At 38.0% G+C, this 27,959-nt stretch overlaps 1 protein-coding gene across 1 annotated transcript; it reads left to right on the top strand.

Annotated features, from left to right (window-relative positions):
* The first annotated feature begins 168 nt into the window (after positions 1 to 168).
* SH3TC1 (SH3 domain and tetratricopeptide repeats 1) lies at positions 169 to 27,915 on the top strand. Its single transcript, XM_068403103.1, has 17 exons — positions 169 to 376; positions 2,743 to 2,817; positions 5,077 to 5,204; positions 7,784 to 7,889; positions 9,693 to 9,836; positions 10,496 to 10,673; positions 11,480 to 11,553; positions 12,419 to 12,614; positions 13,514 to 13,641; positions 17,527 to 17,568; positions 19,177 to 20,865; positions 21,557 to 21,737; positions 23,496 to 23,646; positions 25,791 to 25,913; positions 26,211 to 26,361; positions 27,257 to 27,453; positions 27,685 to 27,915. The coding sequence occupies exons 1-17, from the start codon at positions 169 to 171 to the stop codon at positions 27,913 to 27,915; spliced, it is 4,002 nt and encodes a 1,333-aa protein (XP_068259204.1).
* The last annotated feature ends 44 nt before the right edge of the window (positions 27,916 to 27,959 follow it).

Genomic DNA, 27,959 nt, shown 5'->3' with positions numbered 1-27,959 from the left:
AATACTTTAACGTATATTACAGTCAAAAAATAACTCCTGCAGGAGAGGGACAGCTCTTGAATATGTACATGTATTCTGAGATTTTTTTAAAAAACGTTACTGATTTCCCCCCCCTCCCCCTCAGCTTGTTGATAAAGTTAATTGCATCACTGTGAGAAATTGCAAATTATGGAGAGTCCGGCAGCAGCAGGCAGCACATCCATGCTCAGCGCTAATGCCATCGTTCCTAGTCTAGAGGGAAAGCAAGACAAGAACTTGGAGAGGAAAGAAATGGAGCAGGGAAGGTGCAGGTCTGGCTGGAAACATGCGGAGGCCAATGCTGCTATCAGCACTGCCAGGGATGGAGTCGGGATGGACACGTTGCAAGAACAAACGGGTAAGACCTTGATTGAATATATTCTGGTCGCTCTGCTCTTGACTTTCTACGTTTACATTACTGTTTTATTTAAACACTGCTTGCTGTGCACAAGCAGAGAACCATCACGTGGTTTTCAGCTGAGCTTTTTTCTTGAAATACATCTACACCTGTTAAATGCAACAAACCAAGCAGCTGTATTTCCTCCATGGCAATCCTGCATAGATTGGACTATTAAGCGATGTATATTGAAATTCACTTTGGGCAGACAAATGTATTATCTGTTAGTTAAAATAAGCTGAGATGAAAATTATCAGAACATAAGAGCCAGAATACTGAAATATAGGTTCTTTGTCTAGCACTTTTTGCTATAATCTCTAAGATTCAGAAGATGAGTTAGACTGCATGTTTCTATTTTAATAAAAGTCTTATATTTCTGTTTTTCACCAAAAGATGTACTGCTATCTTTATTTTTCTGCAAATGATGCAGTAAAAACATGCAAGTTGGAAACACTTTTTGGGTGGAGGGTGGAGTGGCATAGGTGGCTGTGTCTCAAAAGCAGTGGCCAGACTCTTACTTTATAGTAGGTCCAAGAGCTTTCTGAATGTGAAAATACTTCAAGCAATCATGGAGAAACTATTTCATTTTAAATTGTATGTCCTATGGCTCACACAATGTCTTTCTGTTCACAACTGCAACTCTGCTGACATCAAAGAATACGGGCTACAAGCATGCCAGGGCAGTATAAAGTTTCTCTTTAGCAAGTCATGTCAGTAATTAGGAATGGTGCATGGAGTTCATGTTAAGTCTTTGAATCTAATTATAGCACTTTAAACAGTCTCATTGTTTAAAATGTATTTATAGTAACCCTTATGCTTTTGCTCAAATTTAATTACAAATAATAGCTTGTTATTAAACTCCCATGAGTAATAAAATGCTTGCTCATAAGTTTTGCTTTCTCCTAAACGTCACCAGATATTCATGTCTCGATAAATACCTTTCCTTGAAGGTCCATATCTGGTAATATTGAAATAATAGTAATGGCAATCCACATACCAAAAACATATGCTAATTAATTGTCCCTATCAACTGTTAAATGATTATCAAAGCAATTGATAGCATGTCAAAGTTTTGACATGTTTTTGCTCTGTTTGTACTTCTGACTAAAACAAGAAAAAGCAGAATTACAACTACATATGGTCCCAGAAGTTGTGGGGAACTTAAATTTATAAAATTCCTTAAATACAGTCAGCCTACACTGCAGTGAGCTTACTATCAAATTTTTGTTTAAAAACAAATATCATTGAATCCAGATTAAAAAAAAAATCAAACAAAAACCCCCCCAACACCCTTGTCAAATACCCAATCAAAAAAAAAGTGCTTGGGAACTGAAATTTCTAATTCTAGTATACACTAATAATTGGCCTTGAAGATGATCTTTTTACTCCTTGCTGCCTTTTCTCTGAAGTAGGAAAATTCTGTGTTTATGTATCCTTATTTATTTGCATGACTTTGTTCATGTAACATCAACAGATGCACTTGAGGGAAGATGCACAAGACTTAGAAATTACCATGTCCTACTATATTATAAGTTTTTTCTTAAAAGCAGAGCTGCAGGGGTAAATGTCTTGGGATACATGAAAATTGCCTCAGAAGTTTTCTTTTAAAAACTAAAAATCTATTTCTCCCACTTTTATTCTTAGAAATGTCAAGCCTTGTCTTCACTGATTTTTGCCAAGGGAACCTTGAGAAAATGGAATTGGTTGGAGTGGGTGTTTCTTCAACATGAAAACGTATCATTTCCAAAAGCACTGGAAGAAATATGGGCCAAAAAAGCAGATTATTATTAACATAAAATATACTTAGTGTTATCTTTCTAAAACTTCAAATCACTTGTTTTTACATTACCCCCTCCCAAGTATTAAGCTTGTAACAAACAAAGGATTATTCCTCTCTATGCAAGAACTGGTACAAACCGTTCATATCATTGCCATTTTATACCACTGAAGCTTCCATGAAGGCCACTTTTTAGTATAGGTGCAAGGGAAGAGAAAATGAAGTCTGACCCTTGCTCCCTCCCAAATGGGACTTCAGTTTCCTGAGAGGCTGTCTTTCCACCAGATCTCCATCATCTTGAAGCTTCACATCAAAACGGTGAAATCAAGATTTAACTTCCTCCCCAGAAGAAAAATGATCTTCAGATACTTTTTGTGGGTTTTGGGAATTATATAGAAGGAAGGGGAAAAATATAGTTATTTTCTTTTAGTAATTAACCAATGCACCAAATGCTTTGAAAGTGTGGGGAGTTTTGTTTTTTTTTTTTTCCAGTGTGATTTATATGGACTTAGAAAATGCACTTAACCATTCTTTTCATTTATCATAATAGAGTGTTCTCAAAGTGAAAAAAGCATGAATGTCAGTTCAAGGACCCTTTCCAGTCAAGCAGAGAATTTTCCAACTGGTAAGACATTTTCTTCTATCTTATCTTATAACGGTTTTCTCATTGCTTACTTTTTTTAAATTGAGACAACTATGTCAACAATATTTGCAGTGGTCACTCCTGTAACTTTATAACATATGTCATAGTACCTGTGAAGTGTCCAACTTCTACGTAAGATTTGTTGAGAATATCCCATAAAAAGAGAGAAGTAACTTATTAACTGCTCTAAAAGCCAGAAACAATTTATGGACTATATTGTAATGGCTAATAAAAAAAAAAGGCAAATAAAATGTTCATTGCTTATTTTAGGTACAGGTTTCAATTCTTCAAATGTCTTATTTTAAGTCTGTGGCCTTTCCAGGTCTTTATTTTTTTAATGCTGTATTTTCAATGAAGTTGCCGTTGAGTGCAGTTCTTCAGTAAGTAGGTACAGTAGGCTTCCCTTCTGGAGGGCTCATGGCCTGCTCTGTGCATTGAGGGTCTAGTCACGTTTCCCTTCTCTTGCTTGTGGAGGAAGAGAAATAACTCTCAAAAAACCAACACTGGATGCGCTCTGCTTTCTGGCTTGACCTGACAAATCACATCAGTGGTAGACAGTCTCCCCAAGGCATATGGTTATTTGTAGCTAAATTATTTGTGCTTATGTATCTGTCTCACTCTGTACAGAATTTGGGTGGTTCTTAACCGGGGGCATGGATCAGAGCTCACAGAAGCAGTCAGGAAGATTACCATAGGTGCAGTGGGTTTTTAGACCATATTTCATTTCCATAAGGCATTATTAATAGTTCTTTTGGCAGAAGCAGCCACATTTCAGTTGTTTTAATCCAATGTAATTATTATTTCAGTAATATTAACTTTAAGAAGACTTAAATATGTAACTGTAGAAACACAATTTAACTTGGAGTCGATTTCATTATGTAAAACAAAAATTTAGATTTTTAAGTAATAGTCTTCTCTTTTGCCAGTATCTTTTATGGCTTCAAGTAAAATGAAAAGGTCAAAAATACTGTTACCTAACAGTGATCTGAGTAAATTTCAAAAACTCTAGTTTGTGTTCTTTGTACTAACAATTGACTATATGACCACAGCTTAAGCAGAGGAGTCTTGTAATTCAGTAATCCTGCTTTATATTTCTGAGTCACCCTTCTTGACCTTGAAGTAATGAGTAATTTAGGTGCAAGTTGTCATAGAACTCCTAGAGACATACATAGGAAGCTCTCTGAAAACAGATTAAGATGCAGCATGTTAGACTATAATGTGAAAAATATCTATTTTACCTGATTAAAAGGTGAAACTCAGAGGAGCTGGAATATTTTAGGATGTACAACAATCCATTTATTACTGGAAGTGTGACCTATTTACACACTTGCAATTGGAATTCTTCTTGAGTGGGTATTATTGGCTTACATGTGCCCATCTGAGTATCTGAAAACTTATGAATATGATTTACTGTTATTGAGTTAAATTAAGAGACATGCAGAATGAAAGCAGCTTTATCAAAGATCCTCTTTATCTGAGAGAAGCTAGCTGAAACTGTACCCTTGGCTGCAGTAAAAGCTTCTCACAAACAGATGTGAAGACCTGAGAACAGGTATCTAGCTTCTTTCAGATGTGCTGGGGAAATCATGTATGTGAGCTTTTTGCTGGACCATTTATCTTGGTTGGTACTGCTCAACCAGCTTAGCTGAGAAACAGCTTTTTCAATATTCAATTTACAGAAGCCTTCTGAAGTAGTGGGAGTGACATATCGGATAACCGTGAATTTAAGATTAGTATAAAGAGTTGTTGTAACATGCTGAACTATCTGTCTTTGGTTTTGTGGGTTGGTTTGTTTTTTTTTTTTTCAATTCCAGTATCTGTTTGCCTCAATTTGTAAAATATGCATGGAATATTTGGAAATCTGGGCATGTTCTCAATGTCAATAGAGCTGTCTAATTTGACAGATTACCAATCTGCTTGCTTTTTTCCTCTTTTCTCTTCTCCATCCCCAAGTGTGTCAGTTGTCTCCCAAAATTTCTACTGACTTTCACATAACGTTCCTTTGTATAGCTGTAGCCTTTATTAGGCAACTGAAAAAATCTTGTGTTTCATGCTAGGCTACTATCTCTACTGGATAATAAAAATGAAAAAGAAACATGCAGGAGGTCAGTTTTCTGTGTGTCTGTCTCTGAAGCTGAAAAAATAGTTCTTAATGTGGATTCTACGGTTTTGAGGGATTTTCTGGTTCTCCAAAGCTGATTCACAAAACTTGTAGCACTGTAAATGGATATCCTTCTCCAGATATCTCCTTGAAGTTAATGATGGTAAAACGAAAGAGTGGATGTCCTGATCCCAGACTCCAAAGACAGCTCAGAGGGCACCTCCGTCTTCTGGAAAATGACAGCAGGGAGGTGATGGCAGTTTTCAGTGTAAGTCAATTGCTTGGGAATTGATTTATTTATTCAGAGAATACGCTCTGTGCTACTAAAATGATCTGTGAGATATTTGGGTCCCATTTCCATCTACATGCTGTATGCTTGAATTTGAATGACCAGAGTTTCCCATGGCCCAAAACCATCTAGAGACGTTAGCAATATTGAACGACTGAAAAAGACTGGAACACCAAATTGATGTAAAATAAATAAACCCAGCTAAATAAGGCACTGAAAGGGTTTTATTTTAAATGTGTTCTGCTTTGATTTACATCAAAGGAAATAATGATTTTCTGATTTTTTTTTTTTTTTTTTTTTATTTTGCCCTCATATTGACTCTTCACTTCAATTTCCAGTCACTTGGAATCATTTGGCATGCATGTTCCCCAGGAAGCCCACTGCTAAGCCAAAGAGGAAGTCTGAAGAACAGTATAAATATTGGACTTCCTAGGGCTACATGGCCATAGCTTTAAATAGCACACAAGAGGGTTGGCTGATTTTTATTACTGACTTTAATTTGTTTGTATATAGGAAACCCATCCTCTACAACCGATGAGGTTTGCTACAAATACAATTTAAAGTCTCCTCTTTCCTCTTGATGAAGAAGCAGGATGATAGCATTTGACCTCTGGTGTCCCTTTTTTGTCTGAGCCATGAGTTCCAGCCTCCTTCACTAGCAAGCCAGACACTGAAATCTTAATCAGTTATGGCTTTATGACTGTCTCAGATGCCTGCGTTTCTACATGATTTTCCTTTCATGTGTTGTGAACTCTCCACCACCAGCCTGCTGATTTTGTGGTGGTGAGAACAGTCTGTACTCCTGCTGCTCTGGCGTTTGTTTAGGGGAAGATGGAGAAAAGGAGAAGGTATGAGGAGGAGAAGGAAAACCGCATACAAATAGACTAGATTTGTGGCCTTATTAGAAACAGACTGGGAAAAGGACTTTGAAGGAAGCAAGATTTATAATGATAAGTTTCCTTAGAATGTTGTTTTGATATTCAGCAGTGCCTAAAGCCTTTGGGGCTGAGATATTTTAGCATGTGTTCGCAATTTATTAATAGATTTCAGGCTCTCATTAATATTTAATCTGGTGTAGAAAGGGGCATGCAGAAGATGAAAGCAGTGATGAGGCATGCCTGTTGGAAGAGGCTTAAGTGGGACTTCTGTTTTCAAAAAGGAATTACTATTTTAATCCGTTCATGTTGTATGAATTGAAAATATCGAAATTAAACAGAATTCATTCAGAGATCTTTTAAAATCATGACATAAGTCATAAAAGCAGTGGATCAGCTCCACCCTGCTCAGATTACAGAAAATGCCTGAGGGACAATTTTTTTACTTTTTACTTTTTCCCCCAGAATTAGAATCAGTTTCTTGATCAGTCCTTAGACTGTTTTAAGATGCAGTTCAATGTTGATGTGACAGGAGCAAGGGTGCAGGACTGGGAAATAATATAGTAACATTATACCTGTTATCTTTGCATCTGATTTATTCTCTGAGATACTGGTTCAGATACTTGTCTCATAAATTGGCACAGTTCTTTGTATTTATGTGAAAGACGGCAGTCAGCATCATTGGAGAGCCCTGTTCTTAAGCTACTAACTGAAGTGCAACCAGACTGTATATTGCCTCTCTTTGTCTAGAATTCATTAAAATGTATATTTCTTTCTTATTGGCAGGTTTATGTAGTTCTCCCTTTTAGCATTTCTGAAATTCCTTATAAAATCCATCATTATAATTTAGAACAACAGTTGCTTATCTTTGTTAAATGCACAGTTTAATGCTACTCTAGCAACACAAACAGGTACGAATGAGAAGAAAAGGATCTTAATACATCTTTTAAAAAAAATAATACTCCAGTATATTTAATTGTCTTAACCATCGAAAGAGTGAACTAGGGAATGACTAGTCAATGTCTTCTCTGGAATAAGACTGAAGCTACCAGGTAGCAGGTTCAAAGATGCATCAAAGGAGGTGTGTTTTCATATGTGTACAGAGCTCTGAAGATAACCTACAGCAGGATGTTGTGGATCCTAAAAATTTACAGTGGTTCAAATGACCTAGAGAAATTTTAAATAAATGAAAACAAAACCCAAACCAATAAACAAAGAGAAACCCTTTCCACTATTTGATATTAATGCCCACACATCTGGCAAAGGCTGTTCATAAGCTGTAAATGGCTCTGTGCTAGGAGGGTATTCTTGGAAAGTACCACGAGATGCTTGCCTGGCTTTCACACTCTAAATAGAGAATACTGGCCACTATACATAGACATGTCTGAACCAGTCAGGCCTTCAGTGTCACTCAGTGTGGTCAGTCCTGAGATCTTAATTCCTCTGTAAATTGACCTTACTGGAACTATTGGTACAACTGGTAAGAAAAAAAACAGACTAAAACTTGGCTCACTGTATGTTGTAGGTACGTGTTAAAGAACAGATATCTCATACAGGTAAAATCCTGGATGACTTTTTTTGTCCGTATTAATGCATAGCATTTTAGCATAAGTGTTACCTAGTGAGAAATTGTGCTCAAGTCTAGCATAATTGTAATTAAAATATTGGTTTTGATTTTTTTAGGAGCTCTCTGCCAGACTGCTATCTATTCATAGTGATCAAGATCTAATAGTGGTGACATTTAAAACTTTTGAAGAAATATGGAAGTTTCTAACCTACCACTCACTGGGTAAAGCTCTTTCACCATATGACAGTTCAATATGCTTTTTTTATTCCTCTGCACACAATTTCTGATTGACTGGGAACTTGTTGAACAGGATTTTGAGATTCTTTGTATTAACTCCTGTAATGTTCCTGAACTGGGTATAGTGATAGGGCTGGAGAGACCCAAAGGAGATAGCAGCTATTGCTCCTAGCAGATGTCTTGTCTAAGTTAGATACTCCAGAATCAGATCATATCTTCTTTCTAAGCAGTCTATTCCAATCCAGGTGTTTTTGTCCTAAAGTCTAACCTGTGCTGCAACTTAAATGCTTTTACAGCTTTTTCTGCTCACTCTGTAGACATGTCGAGGTTACTGCTCTTTCTTTGTGCCATGCTAATACCTATTTGGAGACTTCTAACCTGCCCTTCTACTCAGTGTGGTTTTCACTAGGAAAACCAACCCTAATTCTTATAATCCTTCTTCACAGAGTGTATTTTCTAGACCTCTGATCATGCTCCCCACTGGACTTTTCTAGTTGTTCCACATCTTTCCTGAATACTAGTGAGCAAACTGGACAGAGTTGGTAAGGCTTCAGAGGAAATATCAAGTAAAACAAAGATTTTTGTATGCTTTGCATGCTTCAGTTTTGTTTCTAAATCCGAGCACGCCTTTTGTAACAATATGATGCCATTGATTTGGGTTCCATTTTTATTATCCTATAACTTCACAGGTCTTTTCTGAAGAATAGCATTTGAATCAGATCTTTGTCTTCATTTTGTTCACCTTATTTTTTTTTCTTCTGTGTATGGAGAGCTTGTGCGCATTACTATTGAATTTGCCTGTTTCCATCAGACCAATTTAAAAGAATTAATTTTATTTTTAATGTCATATTTGCTATTTAATTGCTATTTTGTATTTTAAAATGCTCTTTAGAAAACTAGAAAAAATACTGTTTCAGTCCAGTTTTGCAGATGAAGTTGTTGAAGATGAGAAAATGAAGTTTCTTCTTAGGCAGGGCAGTGGCTGACAGGAATTGATTCAGCATCTTCCAAATAGCAGAGCAGCATCTTAATCACTGATTTGCACACCTTTCCTCTTCATCATAACTTTTTGCACAAAGGATTTGCTAACGTATTAATGTTGGCCCTTCAGGTAATAATCTACTGTCTCTACCATGCTGCTGATGATACACTAATCCAGATCTCCCTGTAACTACCCTATAGCTTTGAAAGCCCTAAGTCCTAATGTAAGGAGTCCCAGTTTCTAAGATCAAGCACTACCTTCTTGTAATTTTCATGACTCTGGTATGCAGCATCATGTCTGTCCCAAAGAAATCCTGGGAATCTGATACCCAGGCACAGTATCTGCATAAATTGGCACAGCTGAATCAGGCAACAGAAATTTATAGAGAGATTATTTTTTGAGATTATTTCCAGTCATCTGTTGTTAAGTGGTGCTAAGCACCTGTTGCTCAATGCTTGCTAGTGATTACCTCTTTCAGACTCCAGACCTTTCAAACACAGCTAAACTATGGGGAACCCTCATAAGGGGAGGACATGGTCTGCTTTTTCAGCAGGGTTAGGCATAGAAAAGTTGTGTGCCTTTTAGGTGTAGTTTGTCAGAGCTAAGCATTAGAAGTCGCTGTAATGCATGTGACTTCATGGACTAATTTTGCCAATGCTATGTAGTAAAATTAGTTATACATTGTGGGTTAAGCAATAATGGAGTTATCTGAATGCCTACCCCAGTCTCTGACTTTCTGAAAGGTTATTTTCTTGTATAATACTGTAAAGCTGCAAAGAAAACAAATTGGATTTTTTTTTCCCTAGGTTTTATAAATCATTGCATGGAGAATTTATTCCTAGATCAATCTTTCTGGCTCTATCCTCAAGAGGAGGAAGAAACAGGCATTGAAGTTTATGTAAATGAAAAATCATTAAATTTGATGTACAGAAGCCTGCTAGTACAGGAAGGTAAGAAGGAAGATTGTACATGCTAAGGCTAAACTTAGAGAAGAACCTTTCTTTAAAATCCTAAAATCAAATATTAAGACCTATTCAAATACTTAAAAGAAGTTGAAATTTAAATCTGTTCACTCCAAAAGCATCAGAAAGAGAAGAGAAAGGAACAAACACAGCAGGGGTTCAGTAGGATCATAGGGGGATTTGAGAAATTCACGTGCAACTGGTCCATAAATCGATACCAAAAGGATTAAGGACAGAAGTACATTCCAGCTTGCTTAATATTATTGCAGATCCTGGAGATGTACAGGAGAGGGATTACAGATAGTTGCCAGGCTCATGTGCTTCTCCTAAATAGCATCACCTGCTGCCACTGTCAGAGACAGAATGATGGGCTAGATGGATTGTTGATTACTGCAATAGGAACATGCAAAATGTTGCAGCAGAAGAAGGCTCTACGCTTCACTGAACTCCGCAGCTCTGCATTTTTTTTTTTTTACTGAAAGTAGACAGAAAAGTATGAATATCTCACAATCAAAGAAAATTCTTGTGAAATCTCAGATTTTCAGTCTCTAATTGAATATTACTGGTGCTCTTGAAGCCAGTTTTAAAGCTTGTATGACATTAAAACATTACATAAAATGACATCTGCTCCACTGCTTTCTTTTTAGGGGCATTTTTTGTTTTGTGTCCTGAGAATCTGATAAGAAAGATAATGGCTACAGACAATGAAAGAAACACTTATTTTGAGACTGGGGCTTTTACTGAAGATGTAACAGGTGGATCTATGGATGGTGACAGGACCATGCTGTGTAATGCTCCTCCGGAGCCATTGATCCCTTTTCATCAGTAGGTACCTGACTCTTGCTACCTGTTTCATACGCATCTGTTTCATATGTACACATGTCTGCTTAGACATAGGTGTCTCTAAATGGTAGCTTGTTATGGAACATCTATCTTCCATTAACACTGAGAACAAATGCTCTCTTTCCTTCCACGCCACACAACTGAAATTAATCCAGTTGCCTGCAGAGCAGCATTTAAAGGTGGTTTACCATCTTGTGAGTTAGATATTGCTTTTTTTCCGTGAGTCTGAAATAAAGTCTATTAATGTTTCTGGAATAACATAAAGTGAGACTCTTCAGGATGCTTGGAAATATGGACAGTAACAGGTGGGATGCTTGGAAATGTGGATGATAACAGGCCAGCAGTGTTTTTACTTAATACTATTGACAGGAGCCATCCACCTTCTTAATGCATTTTTTTTTCAAGTTCATGTCCAAGCTCGTAATTGCTATAAAGCCAAAGTTACATCAATGGACTTATCAATGGGAGTCACTTCAGGAATCACCAGAAAATCATTCATTCTTGGTGCTCTTAGTAGTTAAAAAGCTGGAATTTTTCTGTTGACCTTGGGCAGGGAGAAATAGCATGACTTTCTCAGTTAGGTTTGTTTGACTGAAGTTACGCTTCTTTTACTGCTAATGTTACTCAAAACACAGCTCTGCCTGAAGTGTACGGACAGTGCTGAAATTGAAAGATAATTGTGGGAGGGGTGCATCCATTTTCAAATGTATTTAAAATATCACTGTTGTTGTCACAACATTTAGTGAAGTGTTTTATACACTAACTTCGTTTTCTTTCTCTACTTTCAGATGGTTTCTTAAAGGGTATTCTAATCCTATTGATTTTACTTACAAAATTGACTCTAAATCCATTAGGAAAGTTGGTAAGTAACTCCATTCAAACATCAGCATTAATAAATTCTCAAACTTATTCTATGCTTTTTCTAGAACAAACTCTAAAGGGTTCAATAACTTTTTTCCCCCCATTGTATTAGATTGGGAAAACAGCTTTCAAAATTACATTGCAGTAAAATTAGTGAGAGCATAAATCTCTGCCTAAGTAAAGTTAAACTCTAAAGGCTTCTCTCTCCCCTTTTTCCTCCTAAATACTGTATTAACTAGATGCACAAAGTAGTAAAGAGTAATTAAGCTGAGGATGCATCTGTAGATTGGATGACAAACTTTAAAATAAGAAAATGCACCAATGTAATTATTGTGGATCTTTCACATGTGCATTGCTTTATCTAATACTGACAGGGAAATAAAAGTTATACAGATGGTCTGAGGTTAGAGAGTAAATATGGCTTATTTTCTACCATACGTGTCAGTTTTAATACTGTATTGACTGGTATATAACTGTGTATTTATCCAATAGGGATTTTATATGTTGGTTCAAATGTGTTTACCCTGGCCCAAGTTCAGAGCCCTTTATAAGAGGGAAAGTAGGGACTTAAAACATTACTTTTTGTTGCTTCATGATGGAATTTGCTAGAATTTTGAAAACATTTTAGACTTTGCTTTCTAATGGCTGGGAAATAAGGATTTTTATACTGTTATTTACAATTCTAATTGCTCCAACCAAACCAGTTAGGTTTGGATGGTTTAAATCTTGCCACATTGTTTGTGCAACTCACGAGTTCCAGGAATGTCTTTTGCTAAATGTGTTCTGCTGAGTTGCTATTCTGTTAAGTGTATTTGTATTGTTGAGTTACTTTATCTGCAAGTATGATTTATCTCCTCATTACACAGCAATGGGATCCTGTATAGCTGTGATGAATTATGAAAGTATTGTGTTGGACGAGATGAGTTTCCAGGAAGGAGACAAAATTGAGATCCTTGGCTACTTCATTGAATGCATGGAATGGTTTCTTGGAAGACATATGTTTACTGACCAGATAGGTTTTGTAAAGACAAATCATGTTAAACTGGACTTATCTAAAAATAAGTAAGTGATGTGTATTTAACTCATAAACAAAATGAGACTTAATCTATTGAGCTTTAAAATGCTGAATGTTAAATTCAGGTTTGGGGTTTGTTTCTTTGCTTGTTTTTTTTAAATGATAATTGTCATAGTGTGTATCAGGCAAAACAAATGCAAAGAAATTGGAATGTGAAGTCTGCTTAAATGTTGGAAAATGTTATCAGTCCGTACCTGAGTTTCTTACTGGGAAAAGGGGTTGCTATAGTTGTTATACCTGGTTCAGTCTCTATTCTTTGGATCACAAGATCCAATAAGTTTTACTATTGCAGAAGGTATTTCATTTTTACTGTTCTTTCAAGATCTATGGTAAAGCATCCAAGTTCTGGTTTTGCTAGTACCCTCAATTACAGGCCTTAACTAATTTCAAATGTGGCTCCCCTTAAAAATAATTGCTCATAATGCAGAAAGAAACACGTTAAAATTGTGCATTTCAGCACGCATTGGCACCATGTAAATGGGCTGCTCCTATTATGATGTCTGGACTGTTTATATGCTGAAACAAGGAGTTTTTAAATGTTGTTTTCAGGTCCATTTGATGTGTAACTTTAAGCTTGTATTAGAAAATCAATATCATAACATCCTTAAAGATTTGTGCTTTTAATAAATTCTCTCATAAAATGCCATACCACAACACAGATAGACATAAAACACTCTGATATGGCAGAAACTGTTACCTGCAATCATAGTGACTATCAGTTTGTATGTAAGTTTATAAATGACTGATACTAATTTTGAACACAACAGGACCTATAATGTAAAGATTGTATTAGTTTCTCTAACAAGCTCTGATTTGACTGATGCAGTGAGCTCCTCAAGTAAAATCTGATTTTGGACACTTTCAAAGTTGCTCCTTTCTTTGTTAGACCACAAGACCTGGATTTTCTTGAAGCAGAAGAGCTATCTTTTTTTTCAAAAGAAAAAAATTTGGAAGAAGTGATACATTTATTGAAACAAACCTCCATCACAGATGTTTGCTCTGTGTATCGAATAGGTAAGTATGAGTTTTACTCGTTTTTACTGCACAAGATACATGTGCAGGTCCCATATCCCTGTTGCAACAGATTTTTTTTTTCTATTTCAATGAGATTCCAGCCTTTACACCTACTTTGAAATATCTTGGTATTCAGTTTGATCATAGATATGGCATGTAAAAATCATCTTTACTACTTCCCTGCCGATGCAAGACTTTTCCCAGCAGAGCATTTACAAATCTTCTTTTGTCCTTTTTTGAGTGAATTAAACAGCAAGGTTTTAAAAACTCTGTTACTGAGCTGAACAGATCTTCAAGCTTTCAAATGTCAGAGTGCTGCATTATAAAAGGCAGCATGTTCACTCAAATACTGCTGGCTTTTCACTCATCTTGGGAAAGGTGGTATAATAATTATTGAAAGCTAATGCAAACATACACCTCTTTGTGCTTGATTTAGCTTTCAAAGGTATAGAAAAACAGCAAAATCTATTCATACAAAGAAAAAAATATACTTTTAGCTACATCATCTCTACAGCTGTTATTTCTCTAAGTGCTCATGCTTTACATAAACTAATTGGGATAACCGGGGCTTCACCTTTACAGACTTAGCGTAAGGTAGTGTAATAGAATTGTCTTGCTGAACTGAACAGGAGCAGCAATTTCTCATCCCACCACAGGCTGTTCTGTGGTGAGGTATATGCTTGTCAAATATCTAACAAAGTTTTATCTCCATTAGTGTCATCCTAAGAGACAGGCCTGTAGGCTCCAATTTGAAAGGAGCCGGTGTGCAGGTTTGACTCAGGTGCATTGGTTTAATTCTGCAATTCAGTGCATGTGTGAACAATAACTAAGGCATGTCAGACCTGAGCTGCAAAATGCAACTCATGTCAATGTGCAAAATGACTCCACATCTCCCTCCTCAAATGAAAAGCCTGGGAACAAAAGCTCAGATCTCTGTTCAGTACTAAAACAATCTCATGGGCTTAATGGACATACTGTTATTTTTACCTGTTGCACATTTTTCACCACATCTCGTCTCCTCCCTAATCTTTACAAGTGCCAACTTCTTTTCATATCTTCACCAGCTAATAGGACCATCTTTACCACTTTTTTTCTCTTAAACTGCACAAGTGATCAACATGACTTACCCAGAGCAAGCATTTTCAAGGTTCACTTGAGGTTTTATTGTGTGATCTGAATAAACAGGTTTTCAGTTCCTTCCACCTACATCAGTCTAATGAGAAGTATTTATTTGTGAGCACTTCCCTAATTAGATATTCAGAGCATTATGTTACAACTATTGTAAACATCTGTGGCATTTGTGCACCAAAGTCAGGAAAGCATTTAAAGAAAGGAGATCCAGAAGTAAACAGTCAGTGAGAAGTTACTCTTAAAGGCTAGTAAAATAACTTTCCGTCAGCTTAAATAGACGTGGTTCTGTGTGCCTCTGCTTTTAGATATATCCTTCATACACTCAGTACCATTTATATTGCATCTAGTGTATGAAAGACAGCGAATACAATACTGAAATGCAGCATGACAACTGAAATGCCTTAAAAATAACTTCTACACAAAATAGTAATTCTTAAGTGTTCTACAGATGTGCTATGTTAAACGTTTAAAACTAAATCTATAGTAGTAATATCTACAGAATTTAAAAATACAACTTTTAAAAGAAAAGACAGCTAGAGGGCGTTTCTCATCTGAATGCTATTGGAATGGCCACAAAAGTCTGACGCTCTTATCTACACAAACTACCCCAAGTAATTACACAGAATCACAGAATGTTAGGGATTGGAAGGGACCTCAAAAGATCATCTAGTCCAATCCCCCTGCCGGGGCAGGATTGCCTAGACCATATCACACAGGAACGCGTCCAGGCGGGTTTTGAATGTCTCCAGAGAAGGAGACTCCACAACCTCTCTGGGCAGCCTGTTCCAGTGTTCAGTCACCCTTACAGTAAAGACGTTTTTCCTCAAATTTAAGTGGAACCTCCTGTGCTCCAGCTTGCACCCATTGCCCCTTGTCCTGTCAAGGGATGTCACTGAGAAGAGCCTGGCTCCATCCTCTTGACACTTGCCCTTTACATATATATAAACATTAATGAGGTCACCCCTCAGTCTCCTCTTCTCTAAGCTAAAGAGACCCAGCTCCCTCAGCCTCTCCTCATAAGGGAGATGTTCCACTCCCTTAATCATCTTCGTGGCTCTGCGCTGGACTCTCTCTAGCAGTTCCCTGTCCTTCTTGAACTGAGGGGCCCAGAACTGGACACAATACTCCAGAGGCGGCCTCACCAGGGCAGAGTAGAGGGGGAGGAGAACCTCTCTCGACCTGCTGACCACACCCCTTCTAATACACCCCACGATGCCATTGGCCTTCTTGGCCACAAGGGCACACTGCTGGCTCATGGTCATCCTGTTGTCCACTAGGACCCCCAGGTCCCTTTCCCCTACGCTGCTCTCCAACAGCTCTGTCCCCAACTTGTACTGGTACATGGGGTTGTTCTTGCCCAGATGCAGGACTCTACACTTGCCCTTGTTATATTTCATTAAATTTCTCCCCGCCCAACTCTCCAGCCTGTCCAGGTCTCTCTGAATGGCTGCGCAGCCTTCCGGCACATCAGCCACTCCTCCCAGTTTTGTGTCATCAGCGAACTTGCTGACAGTGCACTCTATTCCCTCATCCAAGTCATTAATGAATATATTGACTAGAACTGGTCCCAGAACCGACCCTTGCGGAACTCCGCTAGACACAGACCTCCAACTGGACTCTGTCCCGCTGACCACTACTCTCTGGCTTCTTTCCTAATGATCCCCCTATCCTTGATGTGCCTAGAGACAGCACCAAGAACAAGTTGCTCCATCACCTTTCCAGGGATGGAGGTGAGGCTGACTGGTCTATAGTTACCCGGGTCCTCCTTCCTGCCCTTTTTGAAGACTGGAGTGACATTCGCTTTCCTCCAGTCCTCAGGCACCTCTCCCATTGCCCACGACTTAGCAAAGATGATGGAGAGTGGCCTAGCAATGACTTCCGCCAGCTCCCTCAGCACCCGCGGGTGCATCCCATCAGGGCCCATGGATTTATGGACATCCAGGTTGCTTAATTGGTCCCTGACCCAGCCCTCATCAACCAAGACAGATTCCTCCTCTATCCTGACTTCTTCTGAGGCCGCAGGGGTCCAGGGCTCCTCAGGACAGCCTCCAACAGTATAGACAGAGGCAAAGAAGGCATTCAGTAACTCCGCCTTCTTTTTATCCTCTGTCTCCAGGACCCCCACCTCATTCATCAGTGGGCCTACATTGCCTCTAGTGTTGGCTTTACCTGCAATGTATTTGAAGAAGCCCTTTCTGTTGTCCTTGACCTCTCTTGCAAGGTTTAATTCCAAGGAGGCCTTAGCTTTCCTAGTTGCCTCCCTACATCCTCTGACAACAGACTTACCAGACTTAACAGAATTACCCCCCCACCCCTGCCGGGAGTGACACTAAAACTTATTTCAGTAATATTAAGGGCTTTTTGTTACCTCATTTTAGGGGTGGGTTGTGGGGACTGATCGTAGCTACACTGCCCACTTGTATTTTAAAGCAGCAGTGATGCATCCCTCATGCAGAACAGATAGGCTCTAATTCTAACTGCGACATGCTGATGTCTCCCTACCTTACTGAGCAGTGGTAGGTACATGATGATAGCCATGTAGAAAGCAGTGAGTTGTATCAGAAGGAGGGTAAGTCCCTAGTATCTGTTAGCTTTGGGTCAGACAGAAATTTCTCTTCTAAATTTCCAGGACATATCCAAATCTTCTGACATAAAGAATTCTCAACTAAAAATAAAAAAGCCTTATTTTAGGATATTTACAACTGAAAAGAAATTAAGACACCATAACTAACATGATGTTTTTATTTCTTACAGACCAATCAGAAGAACCAGAATTTCAGAAAGCTCATGAAAGTGGTAATACTTCATATGCATGCAATTTTTACATAAAATTAATGTGACTTCTGATATTTTTGGTATCTTTGCCAGCTTTTCTCTTTCTAAGGTCTCTTCACATTCTAACGTTCCTCTCATTGTTTGCTTTCCTCGGTTTTGCTGTTACCCCTTCTCACTAGGTTTTGCTGTAAGACGTTGTGGGTTTGCACTGATATCAGATGTCTTTCTCCGGCCTTGCTATCCAATCACAAACTGTATGACTTATTTTTACTGCTATGACACATACACATGCACACACCCCCCCCGCCCCTTGCTGTTTAACAGGGCAAAATACTGTTTATGTGGCACCTGGCAAGTGCTGACTTTGAATTCCAGCAGTTTTTCCATCTGCTAGAAAACTTCATCCCATAAAAAATATTTCCCAAAGAAGATATTTTGATGAGGATGCAGAATTATTTCCCTTTGACATTTAGTTGCTAAGCTGTCACTATCATTACTTGTATAGTACTACATTTTTCTAAATACAAATTTTTATGATTCTTCTGCACAGTTTCAGAAATGAGAGTCTAAGGAAACTGAGCTCTAAATCTGCAACTTCAATAAGCTGCTGTTGGTATGCAGCTGTAAGCTTTACACTATGACTGCAAACTGCATCCCTAGTCCCTGGCCCTATTACCTCAGCGGAAAACAGTGGGAGGACTAAAGAAATGATGGCACATCTGTCTCTTTGATATTTGTAAGATACTCAACACTGTCAGTACTAGAAGAATTTAGATCAATGACCACAAACGGTAATTTTGAGAAAGTTAATCTGTGCGAGCAGAGAATCAAGGTTGGTATTTGATTGAAAGAAGAAATCATTACACATTACACAGGCATGGCTGGCCACACAGAGACAATGTGGACAGGAGAACAGGACCTTTGCAGGCACCCTCACAGCACTCACATGAGACTTCAACAACTCAAATAGCTCAGTCTTATGCACCATCCCTGGCTAACCTGCCTTAGTTTTCTGTCAGGATATAGGCATACCCTTACTCAACTCGCATGCTCAAATTCACAGGGTCCTTAGAACTTAAGTCCATCCAGTATCCATACCTGACCTTGAGCCCTTTATCCAGCCTCCAGTTCAGACCTTGGATCTTTCCAGATTCTGGTCTTTTCCTGCTTACCCACTAGTCTGAATGGTAATTCATTGGCAGATCTCTCTCGCTCATATACACACAAAGACAAGAGAGAATATACACTTCGTGTATACTTTTTGGGTGTACACGCAGACAAAAACCAGTTTGATTTAACATTGGACTTCAGTTGTATTAGTGTTGGATCAGGCACAAGGCCTGGCTAGACAAGTGCACTGATCAGCAACCTGCTTACATTTGGCAAGTCCCGTTTATCCCCACGCCTCTAGTCTCCCACACTTGTTCCTCCCTAATCCTTCTTGATCTCTCTCTCTCTTTTCCCACCTTTGGCTTGTCTTCTAGACATACTGTTAGGAAAGTGCAGTATGTTTACATAATGTTTTCCTAACAGCATCTTCTACTGATAAATGTTTTTGGTGGCCTATCAAAGATCTTTGTGTGCATGCACACATGAAGTTGTGATCTGTAATTTATTTTTGCATTTCAGAAATTCCACGTCCACATTCTAGCACAGGATCCACTAGCAAGAATGGCAAGATAGAAGAATTCCTGAAGAACTTCAAGAACTTGAAGGCCACCCAGGCAGAAGGGCCAACTACTGAAGGAAAGGATTCTGCTAGCTCTCCAAATAGGGAAATCTTTCCTCCGCCTGAAGGACCTTGCTTCCACATACGTCAAGATGATGTTCAAGCATCTGACATCTTTGAGTCATTGTTACTTTTCTTAAATAGGAAAGAGTATGACAGAAACTTCAAAAACCTGTATGATTTCTCTTATCCATTTATCAAAAGCATGTTTTATGGGTTTTCAGAAGAAGAAGAACTGGTTAGCTTTTTTACATTAGCAAGGGAAGCAGCAAAGAAAGCAGGTATGTCTTGGGCGCTAGCAAGGCTATGTTTTCTCTTAGGTAGGCTCAGTGTTAAAAAGTTAAAGTTTTCCCAAGCTCGGGTGTATTTCGAGGAAGCGTTGGGAGCAGTAGCTGGAGGGTTTAGTGATTTGTACTTTGTAATTGCTCTTTATACAAATCTAACAGTCATCTACTTGACACAGAAGAACAAAGAAAAATGTCCTCATGTTTTTGACAAGGCTACATCTCTTCTCATGGGAATTCCCAACTACATTTGCAGCGCAGACCTGGAGTCAGATATTCTAAAGTATGCTCTGAAGAGGGCAATTCTGAGCCAGAACAAACACGCAGAGGCAAGGGCGTGCTTTCTACTGGCAAAACATTACACTGTACACAAACAGCATGAAGAGGCACTACCTTTCTTGGAAAGGTTTCAACTGTTGCTTAATGACTTGGGTTTACAAAACAACATATCAAGCAACTGTTATTTCAAACTAGCAGAGTCCTACAATGAAAAGTGTTTGCCGCACATTGTATTAAGTTGCATAAAGGTCGCCTCTTCCCAGAGCTCCAGTACTTTAATGGATTCCTTGAAAAGGATTGATTTAGTCATCAAAAATGCTCCCAAGCTCTATGGACTGAGAAACCTCAGGCAAGTACTCCCATCCCAAATTGCACCTTACCTTATGCAAGCACTTTCCTCTGTGTTTACTAATGAGCAGCAAGGACTACGCAGCACTATCTGTCTTAGCTTAGCAAAACTGTACAGCCACCACAAGCAGCATGGAAAAGCCATTGTTTACATGATGAAAGCACTAGACTCTGATGTTTCTGCTAAGCCAGAGGAAACTGTCAACTGTTTGGTTTCACTTGCTTGGTTATACATTCTTTACAGGCAATATGATGTGGCTTTAGCCATTTTAAATGCTGTAGTAGACTCTTCATGGAGCAATCCTCAACAACTAGGCATTGCTTACAATATGCTTGCTATTGCTTTGAAAAGAACAAACAATACAAAAAAAGCTGCTGAGAAGTACTACAAAGCACTGCGTCTTTCAGAAGAGACCAATATGACCCATAACCAAGCTATAGCCCTGACTAATTTTGGGGCACTCTGTCTGCATGCAGCAGCCAGCAAGCTGGCAGAACATTATTATATCAGGGCAGTGAAGCTGTTCTCCAAACTTCCAAGTGCAGAGTGTGGCCAAGACTTTATCCAAGTCCTCCTTCAGTTGGGATGTTACTATGTTGGTGGAACTCAAAGAGAAAAAGGAAGGTTTTATTATGAATGGGCTTTTTTAGTTGCAATGGAGACAAGTCATCTGGAAAGTAAGTGCCTTGTTTTTCTCTCTAAGTTACGAAATGTACCCTGTTTGAGAATGTTTGTTATTATAGATAAGTTATTTGTTCCTAGGTATGTTAGTTGTTCCTTAAACAACATTTTATGTCCGGTTATGTGATAGCTATCGAAGTGATTGAAATCTTTGCTCTGTCCCATGATGGTGGAGAAATAAATACATGTTGGCATGCTCTTCTGGTGGTACTTAGGTTTGTCAGCAATAATAGAGAAAATGACATGTTAAGAAAAAAAAAATAACTTAATTAGTAAAAATCTGGAGATTTCTATGTTCAATAATATTTACAATAGTTATATCATTGGTAGTATAAACAGCACCAGACTCAAGTTTGGAGGTATGAAAACATTTGGTAATCATCTGGATTACTTTTGTATAAAATAGTTGTATTTAGAAGACCCATGCTTTATTTATTTACTCCTACTACCATGATTATACAGGTAAGGTGACTGCTTTATTATTTTATTTTGGAGATCAAGTATGAAGTAACCTCTCTGTTAATTTTGGACATGAAGAAACTGGCAGTGGAATCTTCTTGTTATGACTTTTATATTGTTATTCATTGACTGTACTGAATTTGTGGAACAGTAAGAATGAATTATTTTAAAACTAATTTTCATTTTAAAATAGAGACCTATGTTAGTATTTCCAATCTATTCTCCTAGGTCAACTACAAGCAATTAAACTGCTGTGTCAGTTCTACAGTACAGTTGTTCCCAATGAGGCTCAGTGTGTCATCTACAATGAATATCAACTATCTTTAGCTAGAAAGATGTCCAACAAAGTTCTGGAGGGACAAATTTTGGAAACCATTAGTCAGCTTTATTTGTCTTTAGGAACAGAAAGGTAAGACACACTGAATGACTTTGATTTTTTTCTGTTTGTAACTCTTCTGTCATGCTAAAGGATCTCAATTTTTGCAACAGCTGAACATGACTGATTTTTTTCACTCTGCTTTGCCAATACGCTTTATTCGAATTGAAGGGTCCAGTGCTAGTGGAGACTTCTCTTGTTTTTTTTTAAGTAACTATCATCTCTCAAGGGAGACAAGATGTTCTGTGGGGATTAGCACCACTTCAACAGCCAAATTATTTTAAAAATCTATGTAAATACATTTAAAAAGTATCATATGTTATGCCATGCTTGATGAGTGCTATAGCTCTAGGATTATTGCTGGCAGGTGACTTGTTTCTGACAGATTTTTACAAGACAATTTTTCCATTAGAAAACAAATGGCATATTCCAAACAGATCAGACATCAAATTGTTTCTATGTAAGTGTTTCTCTTTGAGGAAATGCGTTTTTTCAAAACTTACATAAACACAAAGACTACGTGTAAAACTGCATGGTATCAGTCTCCAGCAGTTTCTACGCTGCTCTTATTTTCAGAATACCAATTTTCTTGCTTTGCTTTATCGAAAAGACAGACTGCACAAATCAATTTATAGTAACTAACAGGTGCTGGGGAAACTTACAGGTTTCTCTAGACAATTTTAAAAGTGTTTTTAAGGCAGCTTGTTCTATTTTTTTTCTTACTGTATCTCACTTTGAGGAATCACTTTAGATTTGGGTACTTTCAAGCATGCCTCAGTAAGGACAGAAAAAATATCCTTAGTGGATCTTTACTTCCTCTCACGAGTATAAAAGGAGTGACAGGTCTCTTCAATTTCTGTAAGAGTCAGGAAGTGGTAAAAACATATTTTTTTTTTTTTCCCTCAGATGTGATACCTTGTTGAGACAGAACCAAAATCTTGATATAGTGTGAAATATAAGGGAGATATTACTTTTAGATTTGTTTCAGATCTCTTTGGAGGTCTAAGTAGGCTGTTCTAAAGACACGCTGTGTAAGGATTCATTGTAACTGCACAGTTCATTTTATATTTTAATATGTCTGTGTCTTGTGCTTGGAGGAAAATGCACCAGGTCAAGGTGATGGGAGTCTATCACAACACAGAGGAAGATTTAATAATCTGTGGCTTCTGTTTCTGGTATAAAGCACCGTACACTCAATCAATCTGACAGGTCTTTCCAATGAAGAGTATGGCTACTTTTCTGAGAGCACAGTGCCCTTACACTTAAAAGACAATGGCACTACCCAATGATCTGGTAATTTAGGTGCTTCTAGAACCAGTCATGTCATGTCCCATTCTCTTCCCCCTCCCCCCAAGTTTTTCTACAATTGCTGATTAGTCTGAATTGTGCTTAATTCGGATGCTTAGGTGATATTTAGAAAAAATATTTACAGATGAAATTCCTTTCTGATGTTTGTAGGGAAAAGTCATTAATGACAGAAGAGCAAAAGATGAGGAAAGATGTCACTAGCTTGAGGTAGGGAAAGGACACATCTAAACTAAACTATGCTGAGATAATATAATGTGATAACAATCTAACAGGAAACATAAATTGAACAAAAAAAAAGGAAGAAGAAAAAGACTGAGTTTGCTAGTTACTAGTGTAATATAGCCGAGAAATTATAATTGTGCATTGAATAGAGGAAATGGATTTTTTTTTTTTTAAATAAACAGAAAGATTTTTCATTATGAAGAAAAACATTCCCAATTCTGAAGAAACTCCACAGTGATTAGCAGTTTTCTTCTGTTTCAGGGCCTACAGGTCAGCTCTGGAATGTACCAAAAGAAGCCTTGGAATATTTATAGATCTCCAGAAAAAGGAGAAAGAAGCATACGCTTGGCTACGGGCAGGAAAGATATATTACATTCTGAGGCAGAATGAGCTTGTGGATCTTTATATTCAGGTATGTTGTCAACACTTACAGGTATGCACATGTCGTTAACATGGTGCAGGTGGCATGGTAAGAGAGTAATTTAGTATAATGATCCCAGAAATTTTGCTAACTGATGTTCTGAACATATAGTAACACTATTTATGTAATGCTTAAGAGCTGAAAGTCTCAGCACTTTCCAGCAGTGCTCCATTTTAATCTGTTGCTTGACTCTGGAATGATTTTGGGCAGTGACTTTTCTTAGTGCCTGCTCTGTTGTAAATTCCGTATATTTCTTCAACATCACCTACCACCTCTACAGCACCACAGCAATCAAACCATGTATGCATGCTGGTGGATAACAGATAACAATCATCTTAGCATGCTGGCTTGTGGGTCAGATCCCCAGGAAAACAGAGCAGCTCTTTCAGGAAGCATTTCCAAAACATGTAAAGCTTTCCTTCTGTGGCCTTGCACAGCACAGTGCGGAGCCAGCTGGAGCTGCTGCTGCCTTTGCAACTGTGAGACCAGAGGCATGTGGCTCGGGCACCTCAGACCCCCAGCAACTAACTGGGACCTGCTCCTGCTTCTACTGCTGTGCTAACACAGACTGAAAGATGACCTGAAGTTGGGATCTAGCACTTGTGGCTGCTGAAACTGGATGATCCGGAGTCTTTCTCAGAACTGTCCTGCAGCCCAGATCTGACTCTGTTGTCTATATGTCTCCTAGACATTCACTGAAGTCTTTGGGGAATTAGTTTCTTGCTTTTGTAATGGGATCAAAAATACTTCCCTCCTGTTGTAAGGGAGAGTGCTGCCTTGTAGTGCAGGATGTACACAGAAGCTGATATAGTAAGATCTGAGTCTTGGCTGGTATATGAGTGGTACCAAAATACAATCTCTAAATAAAATAATAAGACTTCTGTTAAGATGTTTTGAAAAAAATCTACAAAGCAGGAAAAGATAGGCAACAAGTTCATGTTTAAAATGTACTGACGCACAATATGTGGGGCTACTTTAATGAATTTTTCTCTCAATTAAGTTACGCTTTTGAATACTTACCAGGAAAACTGAATAAGTGTGTTTACAAGAAGGGATTATGCTACAGGCCTGTTATTTCTTTTTCTTTTACTATGATTTTAGCTGATAGCTCCCAACTCAGTCACATGGTGGTACAAAAGCCAAATCAGCATGTGGTATAATTTTATCAATCTTCTATATTTCCTCCAAGAGGAAAGTGGGCCAGGGACATGCACGTGTATTCCATACTGTGCATGTATGGAACCTGGTACTTAGAGCAGAGAGTTAGTGCCTGTCCATAAGGAAAGTCTCAAAGCGGGATTCTGCCCACTAAAAGGCTGACCGTCATGCCAGTAATTTGTGTAAGTCATCACATCTAAACTTGCATGTAAAACACAACTTCCAAAACTGTAATGCAATAGAGTCCTTAAGTGCCTGAAGCCAAAATAGGCTGAAAAGGATTGCTGCCTTTGTGCTTGAGTAGAGAGCTGGATTTGTATGAATTTAATGCAATTTGAAAACTAAAGATCAGAAAGTCAAAGCAAGATTCTTCATCTTCCCTCATGTGCAAGTCCCCTTTCTCAATACCACTTATTCCATCAATTACTGAGTATCCTGGTATTCTTCCTTTGGGGAGCACGCATGCTGCCTTTCATGAAATCCCTTTTGTTAACATGGCATATCTTTATTTCAGAAGAATAGCACAGCAGAGCTGCATTTATTTATAGAATTCACTTGTTAGCAATATTTAACTTGCAGTTTATAGAATTCCCAGTTAGCATTATTTAACTTGCAATTAGAATTTATTTCTATAAGTTTTATTTAATTAAAATTTAGTATGTTGCAGCTATCAAATGCACTATTGTTTTTAGAGTGCTGCGTGCTGACAAAGGTAGCAGGATACTACTGCCAGAAAAAGGAAGACCATGACACTGCATGTGCCCAGGTCCTTACATTCCTTCTTCAGCATCTGCTACTGGCCTGCTCAAAACCAGGGTACCAAAAAGACAGAGCATGGTCTCATAAAATATAGCCTTTCCTATCTTTTAATGAGAAGCCTTAACAAGAGCTTCTTTCATTTGCTAATATTTATGATTTTTTTACCAAGAAGTAACCAAGATTTTCTTTCTTTCCCCATTCCTTGTTTTTTTTTTCAGGTTGCTCAGGATGCTGCTCTTTACACAGGAGATCCAAATTTAGGAATGGAATTGTTTGAAGCTGCTGGAGACATATTTTTCAATGGTACTTGGGAAAAGGAGAAAGCAGTGACTTTCTACAGGGTTTGTGCAGTTTTTCTACTGCATTGATACTTATGTACCCTCCCATCACAGCAGGTGTTATACAAATGCTGAACCAAAAGCTGATCCTCTCTGCAAACAGTTTATAACCTATTGCAGCTGAGTACTTTGTCATGGTGTTAATAGGTTTCACCTGTTGCAACTGCTCTTCTGGGTGTAAGATATGCCATAGGCAAAGAGCAAAATAAAACCAGAAGTTGCTTGACATGACATAGATGGAAGCCTGTCAGTGCACATCTTGGGGTTCAGCAGTACCTAAGCTGTTCTTATGCATTTCAGGACAGGGCTCTTCCACTTGCTGTTAAGACTGGCAACAAAACCACTGAACTCAGATTATGCAATAAACTAGTGGAATTGCTGGTGAATCTGAAGGCTTATGAGGAAAGTCTGGAATATGCAAGAGCTTCTCTTATGCTCAGTGTAAGTTTAGGTAAGACCAATTTCAATTACAGCTGAATATTATTGATATCTCCAAAATAAGGCAGAATTCTAAAAAGCTTTCTTCCTTTGAATTCAGTAACATTTCTTGCCAGGATTTCGTAATTATATTATCATTGCTATTTTTGCTTCCATTGAAGAATGAACAACTTTATTGCTATCTTTTCTAACTTTAAGCTCAAATGGAAAACCTTCGTTAGAGCACACAATTAAACCTGGGATTCCAAGTCCAAATTGAGTGTTCTCACAGCTAAGCTGTAATACTAATGAATAACATTGTCCCAAGTGGCTTTTGAGTGTTTTGTGTTTCTTTCAGATTTGTTCATAGCCTGGCTGGTGAACCGACCTAGGAAAAAAATAGTCAAAACCAATAGGGCTAGTTTTCAAAATGACTATTCTTTAAATTTGAGAGCTCTTCAACTGATTAAGAACCCTCTCACCCCTCCATACATGCACAGACAGATCATTTTGATCAGTCTGAAAATCATCTTTTTGTCATAACTTTTGATGTAAGTATGTACTGGCAGGGGCAAGGGGAGTCTTTAATCCCATTAGTTACTATACTTTCAAAATAATCTATTTGTATTCTATGTAAGTATGCGCTGGGTGTGTATATCTATACATGAGAGATATGAATGTAGTTATTTCTTAATAAAATCCCAGACACTGTCAAATCCTACACTGGGAAATTCAGGAATTCTGTGGAATTTTTCTTAAAGGGCAGGTTTTAGCCATGTATCTCTTGAGCAAAATTAGTTTTATAAAATAAGTTCAGCAAATATCATATAGAAGTAAAACAAAAAAATAGCATAGATGTATTCTGGTTTGAGACAATTTGACTACTTTGTCTCTTTGGTTTTATCCTGACTCATACATTATCTCATTAGGAAATCAGCTAAATGAACGAATAGCTTATCATCGGCTGGCTGCCATCCATCATCGTTTGGGTCACTGTGAACTAGCTGAACACTTTTATTTAAAGGCCTTGTCCCTCTGTTCCTCTCCTCTGGAGTTTGAGGAGGAAACACTGTATTATGTCAAGGTGTACTTGATCTTAGGAGACATAATATTCTATGACCTCAAGGTAAGAAATACTAAAAACTGCTGCAGAAAACTGTTACATTGAGTAATTTCATAACATCAGGTTTTAACGCCTTCTATTTTTATGCATTTAGAATGTAAATAATAAAGTGGGTAAAACCTACTAAAGTTCAGAATCTATATTATTCTCGTTTGATACCTAACAAACAAAGCTTGGATGTCATCTTACACTGGTTGTACTATAAAGGGTACTATTTTGTGTCTCTTATTTCAGGATCCCTTTGATGCAGCAGGCTATTACCAGTTGGCACTTGCTGCTGCCATGGACCTAGGCAATAAAAAAGCTCAACTGAAGATTTACACAAGACTTGCAATCATCTACCATAACTTCCTTGTGGATCGGGAAATGTCTCTCTTCTTCTATCAAAAGGCAAGAACCTTTGCAACAGAGCTGAACGTTCGGAGAATAAATCTAGCTCCTGATCATCGTTACAAGAGCTCATAAGCATCTTTGGAAAATGCAGTCTTAACAACTACAAAAGTACCAAG

The sequence above is a fragment of the Nyctibius grandis genome, chromosome 6 (genome assembly GCF_013368605.1).
Source record: "Nyctibius grandis isolate bNycGra1 chromosome 6, bNycGra1.pri, whole genome shotgun sequence".
In the NCBI taxonomy this organism is placed as follows: domain Eukaryota; kingdom Metazoa; phylum Chordata; class Aves; order Nyctibiiformes; family Nyctibiidae; genus Nyctibius; species Nyctibius grandis.
The sequence above is the reverse complement of the archived record's forward strand: the minus strand, read 5'-3'. Positions and strand labels throughout refer to the sequence as shown.

What these genes read in the sequence shown, in the direction of transcription:
- SH3TC1 (XM_068403103.1), top strand. Translation starts at nt 169, where the DNA reads ATGGAGAGTCCGGCAGCAGCAGGCAGCACATCCATGCTCAGCGCTAAT. An exon ending in TAAATCCATTAGGAAAGTTG is followed by an intron (nt 11,554 to 12,418) that starts GTAAGTAACTCC and finishes CTCATTACACAG; the next exon opens with CAATGGGATCCTGTATAGCT. An exon ending in TAATATTCTATGACCTCAAG is followed by an intron (nt 27,454 to 27,684) that starts GTAAGAAATACT and finishes CTCTTATTTCAG; the next exon opens with GATCCCTTTGATGCAGCAGG.